Here is an 11,660-nt window from a genome sequence, read left to right as displayed (position 1 = left end):
TAGCCAAAACGATCAAACAACCGCCCTGTTCAAGAAGTAGCCATAACGATCAAACAACCTCCCCAGCATCCCGCTGCGGCGCGTTCCTTTCGGCCCCTTGCTGAATCTTGGCGTCTGGTATTGGCGTGGTCGAAGAGCAGTGACGAGAATTGTAAGGAAAGACGATAAGTCATACCCTTGCTTGTGCAGGCACTTGTGTTCGATGCCACACTCCCATACAATTTGTAGTCGCAGCTGCCTATGCACCTAGGATAGCGTGTTAAGACGTTGCTGTTGCCACAGCATGTCTCCTTTGCGAAAGAGTATGTACATCGTGTAACGAGTACAAGGACGAGGCATCTGCATACCTACTTTCGAATCTCTGCCTGCGAGAAGCCTGGGAAGCAGGGCTGCTAGTCTTGCATTCGGGCTGACTTGCCTCACAGCTAGCAATCCGTGGCGGTAGCAGTGCTTTGGAGGATACTGATTGCACCGGTTGTTTTGTTTCAGGGACCTAGCACAGGGCGGCCCTGCCTGACTGTGGCAAGCTTGAGGATGATGGATGATGGTGTGTGTGTGCGTGTGTGTGTGTGTGTGCGCGCGCGCGGCTTACCAGAGTGTGAGGTCGCCATGTGAGGTCATCGTTCCAAGTTCCTATTTTTGGCGGGAGACGATGCTCAATCGTCAATTTCGACAGGGGCTTGCTTTCGAGAGACTGCACCTGGGGCAAGGCGGCAAAGGCCCGGAGAAGAACCACGGACAACGGCGACGAGCAATTGAGCCAAATGGGCACATATTAACCGGTAGATGAGGGATTCAAAGACACTGCCACATCTGGCGTGACCTGAATGATATCACGAGCGACATGATTGGAAGCACCATCCACCCTGGAAGCATATTGCGAGAATCCTGATGCACGCACTATACATGCAAGCCGGATGCGAGTTGGTAAGTATGAGCGAAATATGTATATATATCAAATCAAATTCTTTGTCTGTCCCGTGCATTCGGCCGCAGATCGCAGATATTGATATGGTCCATGGATGCGTGAATCTCGCCGCTGGCCGGAGCTAGGAATAGTTACTTACTGTAGTAGCGAGCAGGATCTCATAGTTCTCGGGCCTGTCCAGGTTGATGATGAAGCAGGGCATTGTTGAGCCACCTGCTTCGTACGGTATGAAAGATGCTTAGGCCAAGTCGAGTCGAGTCGGTACGGCTGCCCAACGAGAACCTCACTCGTCACCAGCAACTTGGAGGGAGAAGGAGAACGTGCGAGCGGTGGCGTCTGGTGCGAGGACTGTCAGAAATCGAGGCGAAAGCGACGTCGAGGCGAAAAAGGGAGGGTGTGTTCTGGTGGTTGGTGGTGGCGGCTACAGGTCAAGTGGTGAGGGGTGTCCGAGTGCGAGTATCCGCCCTTCGCAGCAATTGACTGACCGTGACGAACGCCTGGTGGATTCTTGCAGCATCAGCACCGTGTCCTTGACTGGTGACGACGACGACCACGGCGACGATGAGTTGATGCAGAGATGGAAGCTCTTTTCTTGCCCGTCAAGTTACCTCGATGAGAGGCCGCGTCTCTTCCGGAGTCGTTGCTGGTAAGGAGGGCAAAGAGGGCAATTAGTACCTACCTAATTACATACCTAGGTACTACTCAGGCAGTAGCGGCCGGTGGAAGCTTGAGCCTTCCTGCAGCGCCCAGAGCAAAAACCTGCGGTAGCTCAGCAGCAAAAGAAGACGGCGCTACCGGGACATCAGGCCACAGCTTCTTGCCACCCCAACTGTCCAACAGCCTGCGCTTTCCTATTCCAAGACATCTTGGGTACCTGTAGGACGTCATGCATGAGCTTCAATCTTGGGTAGCGGTATGACCCTGTCTGGGAACACTGCGTTTAATGGCTGCGTAGAACATCAGGTTTGAACACAGCAGTTTGCCCAGGGATAGACGAGGATGGGTAGGTACTAGGTACTAAGGTAGGTAGGTAATACCTCAGAAATGGGAGAAGAAAGGGGGATACCCGCCGTACGATCGTTCCTTCTTTGTCGACGACCAGTTGATCTATTAATACCTCTACAGACGCAGAGACTCCACGAGGCCACGGTGCCTGAAGGCTGAAGTGTCGCCTCGTGAGCTGCTCCTTCTTTCTGTATCAGGCGGCATGGGATGGACAGGGCGACTTCTGCTTGCCCCGACAGTCTAGCAGCTCGGCTCTCGTCATCCCACATCTGGCTCCAGAGCGTTCACCAAATTGCTGTGGCTCTGATTTCCGTCATCTGGACCAGGCCTTATTACCAATGGCCTCCATCCCGCAGGTTACCTGTTGCCTCAACGGTCAAAGGTACAGGTCGCTACAGGTACCACTGCAGGTGGTGGCCACTAGGGGACCGCCGGCCTGCATGGTTCTCTGCACGGCCAGTCTTTGACTTCCGCTTGCCGAGTTTTAGCGCCAGGTGCCCGTCTCAAAATTGAGCACATGAGCATCTACAGCCTAACAGTGCGGGTCTGCTGGATCTCTTTGAGAGGCTGGCTGGTCGCTGCGGAAAGGTAAGGTACCCAAGGTACGGGTACGGGTATGGGCAGTACCTCCTCGTAGCATCGAGAGAGGGGACCACGTTTTCAACCAGCAGCAGCATCTTTTCCTCGAGTCATTGCAAGATAATACTGTATGTACATACGGTAGAAGCACACGCACACAAGCAACAGAGGAAGCAGAGACAAACAGAACGAGAGGGGAGGGCAACGGGCACTGATTGGCTCAGGCATCTACCTAGGGCCTCTCTGCTGTGCCTTGAAAGTACCGGGTGCAAGCGAGTCCTCCAGCGGCAGTCGTTCTGGTGGCAGTAATGGTAGTACTGGTACTGGTACCTGGGGTCTGATCCAGTGTTTTCACGATAAGCGCGTCCCTGCCGCCTGTGCCTATCCTCGCTGCTGTATCCATCCAATTTCTCTGCACTCCGTACCTACTTCGTATGCAGAGGTCACCCGCCATGACCCTGCTGTACTGGGCTTAGGCTCCCCTCCCGCAGCACCAGCTCGCAGATTACCAGGTACCTGCTAACCAACCAAGGTACCGACTAAGTGCCTCACCAGCACCTTCTGCAAGCTCACACCACAGGGTGTTGTACCTGTTTCTCGCCATCGTCCGCCCCTCGAATCGACCCATTGAAGACGACGAGAGACGACAAACCCGCGAATGCCTTCTGCAGCGCATGCATCGTGAATTCGCACAGCTAATCCGGCATTCTCGTCTGCAACCTGCCCCTGCCGCTTGCGTTGGCCTCAGGCACGCCTGCTTCGTCGTCTGCCCCGTCTGCCTGTCCTGTCCTCCTTCTGGCCTCTTTTGTGCGTGCTGCGTTGGTCAGGTGGCCTGGTACCTACTCGGGAGGTACATCTACTCGTAGCCTCCCCCCGTCTGCACCTGCACCCTTCTGCTGGAGACTTTTATTACCTCGCCCTCCCCTCCTCGACCTTTTCCCACCTCACCTTGAATCTTCCCTTCTTTTACTTTGGTACACCGAGCAGACCAGAGGACCATTAAAGTGTACGTTGACCACCGCTTGCATATCTAGGCATGCCTCCCTCCATCACTTTCCCCTAGTGCAGTCCGTGCAGATTCTCCGATGGCAAGCTTGCTTGGCCCTCGCTCTGCATGCTCTAACCAAGAACCCATTTGGCTGATGATAGACCACAACTTGAAGACCTGTGCTGCCACTTGACCCCGAGAGCAGCCAGCAGCAGGGTGCCCCGCATCGCCGCCGAGTCTAAAGAGCCCTGCAACGCGACAGCCACAGAGAGCCGAGTCACTACCAGTAGTATTACCTACTACTACCTAGTCGCCAAACGAAAAGCGTCTTCTCCCAACGTTCATCTCGTAATCGACGTTCAGATCTCACTATATCGAACCTGTCTGTTACTCGACAGTCCGTCATCGTCAATTCCTGGTCTACAATACATCACACCTCCCGGAGCCGCTGCTTAGCCGTCTTGTCTCCTCGTGAGCCTGTGCAACCAGAGCCAAAAGACCTTGGTGCCGTCAGCGTCGCGCCGTGCTCCACCAGCCCTCCGTGCCGGTCCTGACGTACATCATCCACCAAAAAGCCTCCCGTTTCTTGTGCTTGGTCCTGCTCCTGAGCCGCCAACGCTACTTCGGACGCACATTCGCAGAGCAGCAAAGCTGGGTTTCGCAGGCGCCTCGACGACTCAATCCGCATCGTCCTCGCCGTGAGCCCGTATCTGGTAGGTTCCAAACTTTTCCTCGTCTACCTTCTTAGTCTTCCTCTTGGGTTCGCGCCACGGCGTGCGGCGCTGGCCAAAGCCCTCAACTCTCTCACCTGCCTCCCCGCCGCCTGCTCTTCCCGCTGCTCTTCCCTCTCGTCTGTCTGCCCGCTCTGCATCGCCTCTCGCGGCATGCAATTCGGCGCTCGTCCTGCTCTCGTCAATCGCTCGCCTACCCCCGTCGCGCTTTCCCCTTGTTCTGCGCTGCCTGCCTGTCTCCTGCCCTGCTGCTTTGTCGCCTGTTGCATGTCACGAGCCCGCCACATTAAGCACCCCGCCCCGTTCCCTCTACAGACCCGCCGCTCCCTCTGGCTGCCCAGCTTTCTCGTGCCACTACACCAGCTTCTGCTAGCCATCTGGACCTGTGGAATTTTCTCTACTCCCGCTGCCGCCTGTCACCTCCTGATTGCACGTACGGAGTACCTCGACGCTCTTAGCAGCTGCTTTCTTCTTTCTGGAGGGCCATCTTTTCCCTTTTTCTTCTTCCTTTCCCAACCCCTTCTTCTCTCCCACCCTTCACTCTCCTACCCAGTCCCGCCGTCTTCCAGCCTGGCGCACCTCAAGTCCCCCAACCCACCGAGTAGTCCCTGGATTTTCAACCTGATTTCCTAGGCCACAGCCCTTTTCGCGCCGGCTGGCCATTTCATCATTGGCAGAGCTACCAGGTTTTTCTTCGCCCAGCGCGTCCGCCTTAGTTGGTTGCCTTTTCCCCCTCCAGCTTCTCAGCCCCAGTCTCCTTCCCTCCCCGCACTTCCCATTTCGCCCTGGCAGCGAGCGTGTCACCACAATTCATGACTTGTTCACCTGCACTCGGTTTCCATTGCCGCTGCATTCTCCAAATCCTACCCCGTCGAGATTTTTGATTCTCGTGACCTCTCAAAGAGTCTGGGCGAGAGTCTCATGTCGCTAATCTCGGTGCGTCCTTGACAGCTCCTCTGCAGACTCCTCCTCAGCTGGAACTGCACGGAACTCAACCAGCCGCGTGTCATCGCCGCAACAGCAAACTCAGTCGAGAGAAGAGACTGCCCGGTCGGCCAAGCATCGACGTCTCCCCCCAGCGACAGAAGCCCTCGCGACTCGTCGCGTTGCACCGTTGTCTCGTTTTTTTCTTTTCTCGTTGCCCACCACGGCCCTCGCCAAGCCTCGTTCTTCGTTGCCCCTCACCTGCCTGCCGCTTGGGTGTTTCAAACTCGATCTCCGATAGCATTGGCGCCGTAGCCCGAAAAATACTTGGCCCAACATGTCAGCCCACCGACCGAATGCTTTTAACAGCTTGCGGATGGGAGGTGAGTTATCGCACGATTTGTGGTTGTTCGTCGTTTGATGAGACTCATGTCTGACGCCGTCTGCAGAGGTGATCCGCGAGAAAGTTCAGGATGGTATCACGGGCGAGACCAGAGACTTGCAGTATACGCAGTGCAAGATTGTCGGAAACGGTTCATTTGGTGTCGTCTTCCAGACCAAGCTCTCGCCGTCTGGTGAAGATGCCGCCATCAAGCGAGTTCTCCAGGACAAGCGATTCAAGGCACGATTGCCCTTTGTGTTCATCATCAAAAAGTCTCTGATGGACTAACCATTTCCCTCACAGAACCGCGAGCTTCAAATCATGCGCATTGTCCGACATCCCAACATCGTTCAGCTAAAGGCTTTCTACTACTCGAACGGCGAACGTGTATGTCTAGTCTCGCACCTCTTGGCTGCACTCTTGCTGACACCTTTCACAGAAGGACGAAGTCTATCTCAATCTGGTTCAAGAGTTTGTTCCCGAGACCGTCTATCGTGCCTCCCGCTTCTTCAACAAGATGAAGACGACCATGCCTACTCTGGAAGTCAAGCTTTACATCTATCAGCTCTTCCGAGCCCTGGCATACATCCATTCCCAGGGCATCTGCCACAGAGACATCAAGCCCCAAAACCTTCTGCTTGATCCCAACAGCGGCGTCCTGAAGCTGTGCGACTTCGGCAGTGCCAAGATCCTTGTCGAGAACGAGCCTAACGTCTCGTATATCTGCTCCCGATACTACCGTGCCCCCGAGCTCATCTTTGGTGCTACCAACTATACCACCAAGATTGGTATGTCGTCGGCATCTGCCCATGAGAGCCTGTGAAATCGCTAACATGATATGCAGATGTTTGGTCCACGGGATGCGTCATGGCCGAGTTGATGCTCGGCCAGCCCTTGTTCCCCGGCGAGTCGGGCATCGACCAGCTGGTTGAGATCATCAAGGTGCTCGGCACTCCCACCAGAGAGCAGATCCGCACCATGAACCCAAACTATATGGAGCACAAGTTCCCGCAGATCAAGCCTCACCCGTTCAATAAGGTATTCCGGAAGGCTGATGCCAATGCCATCGATCTCATTTCCCGACTCCTCGAGTATACGCCGACCGAGCGCCAGGCGGCCGTGGATGCCATGGTGCATCCCTTCTTCGACGAGCTTCGGGACCCGGCCACCAAGCTGCCCGATTCGCGCCATGGAACCGGTCAGCTGCGAGATCTGCCCGATCTTTTCGACTTTACCCTTCACGGTAGGCTTCATGAATTCATCATGTGACTTCAATGGACCGCTTGACTGACGTGTTCCCAGAACTCTCCATCGCTCCTCACCTGAACCACCAGCTCGTACCACCGCACATGAGGCCTGTTCTTGCGGCTCGGGGACTTGATATTGACAACCTTACGCCGATGGCGAAGCAAGACATGCTGGCGAAACTCGACTGAGCCACCTGTCGGCCGAATAGAGCTGGCAGGCTTCTGCTGGACTCTTGGAAGCACTTGTTGTCTCTTGAAATACAGCCCTGTTCTCTTCCTCCGCAGTGTGGAGCTTGGGTTGGTGCCGAGGGTAATGGCTCGCTACAAGACTTGGGCCGCGACTGGGGAAGAGCGGATGAGATGTTGTTCTCAAAAGCTTGCCGTGCGAGAGCCCGCATGCTCAGCACTTTGGGAGGTGGGCAATATGGGTATGTGACGAGATGTTGTGGAGAGGAGAGCTTCGGACATTGTCTCAAATTTGGCAAAGGAAGGACAGGAGGCGTTTTTTTTTGATCCCCTAAACACCCTTGGTTTGCCAGGCGGGGGACCTGGGCCACCCGCCAACTCGAGGGAGGCTGCATTGATGCGCATCGCGGGAGATCGCTTCTTTAGACCACGTTTCGATGCATGACGGGGCTGGCTGTTGATTCTTTTTATTATTCTTTGTTTCCTGTTGTCGTGTCATGAGGCTCCATGCTTATGGAGCGGAGGTGGCTATTAGGTCTATGGTCTCGGTTGTCGACCTTGTGTCTCAACATGAGTGTCTCCTTTGTCGCCTTCCACGCATCGGCGCACAGTGGGAGAAGGGAATCTGGGAGGGGGGAGGAAACGTTGAAATTGCTGGACCAGATTTGATATCTTGGATCGTGGGATATAGAGCCCCTGCAGCAAAAGCCCGGACGTCGCAGACAATGGATGGGGAAAATGAGCTTTAGCGGGACAATAGGACAGGCATCGTTTAAACAGATGAAAAAAAGGAATGGGAGTCGGACTTGCTACTACTGCCATGGCGTTGAGAGCACCCAAGGGAGAGCCTCTGTGGTTCCGATCATTGTGGGTGGTTGTGATGAAGGGGGGCAAAAAGTGAGCAAAGGAATGAATGTATGTATCTTGGACGTCTGGGGCAAGCCACTAAAAGAGATTACGCTTAGAGGCCCTTAACAGCGGTTTTTGGGACGCGCTTCGTTGCCGGATGAAGCTTGCATTCAATGGTGAAGAAGATGTGTGATGTGGTGGTGCATCGACTCGTTGAGTGAGTGTTGTAATACATGTCTGAAGTATTGGGAGCACGAATTGCTGCAGCCAGCCTAATCGAAAGAGCGCTAAACCTTACGAGACTGGATGTAATATGCTCATGAGTACCTTGTGATAGGCACGAGTACTACTGTAATGAAGATGTATGTATTACTGTAAAGCCACATTGCCTTGTCATGAAATGCAGTGCAATATTTTGAGCGCTTCCCTCGTTTTTGTCGCCAAGTCGCTTTGGCTGTTTGTCGAATGTACTGTACATTAGTAGTACGTACTTACCTAAGGTACTGGCCCGCTCGAGCCGCGCATGTGAGAAAAGCTTTGTGGAGAGGCAGCGCAGCAAGAGAGCAAACAAGAAGTTGCAGCCTGAGGCACCAATATGGACCGGGGTTGATGGGCGGCTGCACGTCGCGGCTCCACCTTGGCGCAGGGAATGATTTCAATGGACTGCTGCTCGAGCTTCGGCTGACACCAAACGCTTTTTCGAAGCCGTCGCGCGCGTTGCCTTGCAGCACCCAGTTTCCCGAGCTATTCGCAGCACCTCGTCTCGACTTGTGCAGTCACCAATTGCCCGCCTCGCAACCATCTCGATTCCCAGCCGCGTATCTCGAGATCATGGCCGACTACGATAGAAGGCAGCAGGGCGGCAACAGCCGCAAGAGGAGATACAGAGGTTCGTCCATTGTCCCCTTCCCCAGATGCGCCCCCGTCACACGCAGTGCACAAGCTCATGCGACCGCTGCTCGGTTTCTCTTTCTGCAGATGACGACGACCACTACGACCGCCGACAGCAGCGCAGGCGGACGGACTCGGTGCCCGTGCCTGTGCGGCTGCGGAGGCAGCTGGTTGGCATCGCCGACTCTCCCCTGCGACGATGGTCCGAGGAGGTGCAGTCGATAGCCCGCCTTGTCGCAGACAACTATGACGACGAGAACCTGCGCAGTACGTTTGTCGGCCTAGCGCTGCAGCTGGCTATCGAGCAGCCGCTTAAGACGCCCTTTGTGGCGGCTGTTGTGCTGGTGGCCAACACGCTTAAGCCCGAGATCGTGGACGCCGTCCTCGAGGCCCTCGCAAAGGAGACCGAAGGCAAGATTGCCAAGGGCGAGTGGAGGGAGGTGAAGCTGTACCTCAAGTTTCTGGCGTGTCTGCAGGCGTGTCTGCAAGACGATGGGGTGTTCCCTCTGCTCGAGGAGCTCTTCAGCCGCGCTGCTGATTTGCAGACGGCAAGCTCGGAGGATGTAAGTGTCTCGTCTTCCTCTCCTAGCACTTATTGGAATCCTTCGTCTCTTCGTCTTTTGCTCTAACGCTTTTACGATTGCCAGACAATTGGCACAGAAATTGTCAAGATTATTCTGCTCACGATTCCCTACATCATGGCTGCGGCCCCCGGCCAGTTCCAGCAGAAGGCGGCAGAGCTCATGGAGAAGACCGACATCATCGCTTCCGAACCCCACGCGCTTCAGGCCTTGGTCGATCCCTACGGCCCTGACCCCTCGGGCGAGAACGCATCGCCATCTCAAAGCTTGTGCATGCTTTTGCAAAAGCAGCTACAGGCTGAGGCCGCGAAGAATTGGGAGCTGACCTGCATCCCTCGGCCCTGGAACATGCCCCTCGAGGAGATTGAGTCGCAGGACAAGCTTGCCAGCGCACCGAAGCACGCCTTGCCCACGATTTCCATACCATCCACCGTGGTTGCGGGCCCTCGACCGCTGTTCCCCGAGGTCTACTTCTCCGTCTACGCTGACCAGGACGTCGAGTCTGTGCCCCCTACGGATAATGTGGCGTCGTCCCTCATCAGGGATGGCCTTACCGACACCATCAACAGCCTGCATTTCAACAGAAATGCCACTGCGAGATATCTCATTGATCTGGACTGCTATTTCGCAGACGACACCTTTGTCAAGCGGGCCACTCCGTTTGACGAGCTGCGCAACGCAGCCCCGGGACGATCCACCTGGAAGCCTGAAGATGTCGCCGTCGATATTGTCTTCTCACAGCTCTTCCAGCTGCCCTCGCCCGAGCACAAGTTGGTCTACTACCACTCCGTCCTGACGGAAGCTTGCAAGCTGGCTCCGGCTGCCATTGCGCCAAGCTTGGGCAGAGCCATTCGCCATCTGTACAACAACTCGCCCCGAATGGACCTTCAACTGAGCTTCAGATTCGTCGACTGGTTCTCCCACCATCTAAGCAACTTCGGCTTCACGTGGAAGTGGGCAGAGTGGAGCGACGACTGCGGCCTTTCCGATCTTCACCCTGCAAAGTGGTTCCTCAGAGGCGCGTTGGATAAGGAGGTACGGCTCAGTTTCGCTCAGCGGATTCAAAAGACTCTCCCGGAGCCGTACCAGCCCCTGATTGGCCCAGAGAAGGAGAAGGACGTGCCTGATTTCAAGTTCAGCAACCCTGGTGAGTTCAAACCATCCCTGTGAGGTAGTATTCATACGAAATGCGTTACTGACCTTGTTTCCGTCTCTTCCAGATACGCCATTTGCCAGCGAAGGCCAGGAAATCGCCGCCTTGCTCAGGAAGAAGGCACCCGATGAAGAGTTCCAGCCCATCATTGACAAGATCCAGGCAGAAGCCGCCGAGAGAGCCCTCGACCCCGTCGTTGCAAGCACTGATGTCTTCATGACGGCCGTTTGCTGGGTCGGATCCAAGTCGCTGAGCCACGTCCTGGCCTGCATCGACCGCAGCAAGGGACGTCTCCTTGAGGCTGCCAACTCATCCCCGGCAGCACAGAACCAGGTTCTGGCGGCTGTCATGGCATACTGGCACGCACACCCCGGCGTTGCCCTGTCGATTGTCGAGAAGCTGCTCAACTATTCCATTCTCACGCCTTCATCCGTCGTCCGCTGGGCTTTGACGGCTGACAACCACCCCAATGCTGCCAGCGCGGGCGAAGCTCTTGCGCAGCCTCACATCTTCGAGCTCGTCCTCAACACCGTGACCAAGGTCACTGGTCGCGTCCGCCAGCTGCTCACCTCGGCCGACGCGGATGAGGAGGCGCGCAAGACGGATGTCAAGGCCATGCAGGACCTTTTCGCCCTGCTCAACGACTTGCTGGTCAGCTGGGCCGGCGGCAACAAGGACGAGCTGATGGAGATGGGCGACGGCTCGAGCGAGCCCGAAGTCCTGATCCGGAATTGGGGCCAGCGGTGGCTGCGTGTGTTTAAGCGGCTGGGCGCGATTGAGGAGGCGTTTGCCATTGAGGCCGCCAAGGAGAAGCCCAGTTCGTCGTCGAACGGAGTCGATTCAGTCTAGAGAGCCTGGATCGAGGAGTATGACGATATACTGTAGGAATACAAATCAATGCGGCGAGGTGGGCAAGGAGAAGTTACGAAGGGTGAAGCTCATATCAGAAACACGGGGGGGAAGGGTCCGGATCAATACTTTGTTTGCCATAGTCTTCCTTCTTGCCTCGATATAAGCAGGGATGTAGGGGCGATACACTCGCCAGGTTCTTAGAAAAACAAAGATCTCATGAGGAATATTCACCTGAATGTTGATAATTGTCTCTTCATAAAGAAATAGATAACATTAACATATGCTGATCCCTGATTACATTGCCTCGCTTGGTAATTGAAATCTTGAGAAGAAAGTGTTTCTTTCTTATCCCACAATTTCCTGT

At 55.3% G+C, this 11,660-nt stretch overlaps 2 protein-coding genes across 2 annotated transcripts; both read left to right on the top strand.

The window, feature by feature from the left end:
• Positions 1–5,492: 5,492 nt before the first annotated feature.
• gsk3 (glycogen synthase kinase 3) lies at positions 5,493–7,695 on the top strand (the record flags this gene model as incomplete). Its single annotated transcript, XM_006961826.1, has 6 exons — positions 5,493–5,538; positions 5,605–5,792; positions 5,841–5,924; positions 5,977–6,325; positions 6,382–6,780; positions 6,840–7,695. The coding sequence occupies 6 exons, from the start codon at positions 5,493–5,495 to the stop codon at positions 6,971–6,973; spliced, it is 1,200 nt and encodes a 399-aa protein (XP_006961888.1). The 3' UTR covers positions 6,974–7,695.
• An 851-nt stretch (positions 7,696–8,546) lies between these two features.
• On the top strand, positions 8,547–11,453 carry TRIREDRAFT_44488 (uncharacterized protein). Its single transcript, XM_006961040.1, has 4 exons — positions 8,547–8,708; positions 8,798–9,273; positions 9,358–10,438; positions 10,512–11,453. The coding sequence occupies exons 1-4, from the start codon at positions 8,651–8,653 to the stop codon at positions 11,291–11,293; spliced, it is 2,397 nt and encodes a 798-aa protein (XP_006961102.1). The 5' UTR covers positions 8,547–8,650; the 3' UTR covers positions 11,294–11,453.
• Positions 11,454–11,660: the final 207 nt, after the last annotated feature.

Source organism: Trichoderma reesei (assembly GCF_000167675.1).
Source record: "Trichoderma reesei QM6a unplaced genomic scaffold TRIREscaffold_1, whole genome shotgun sequence".
Taxonomy (NCBI): domain Eukaryota; kingdom Fungi; phylum Ascomycota; class Sordariomycetes; order Hypocreales; family Hypocreaceae; genus Trichoderma; species Trichoderma reesei.
This window is presented reverse-complemented; position numbering and strand designations above follow the sequence as displayed.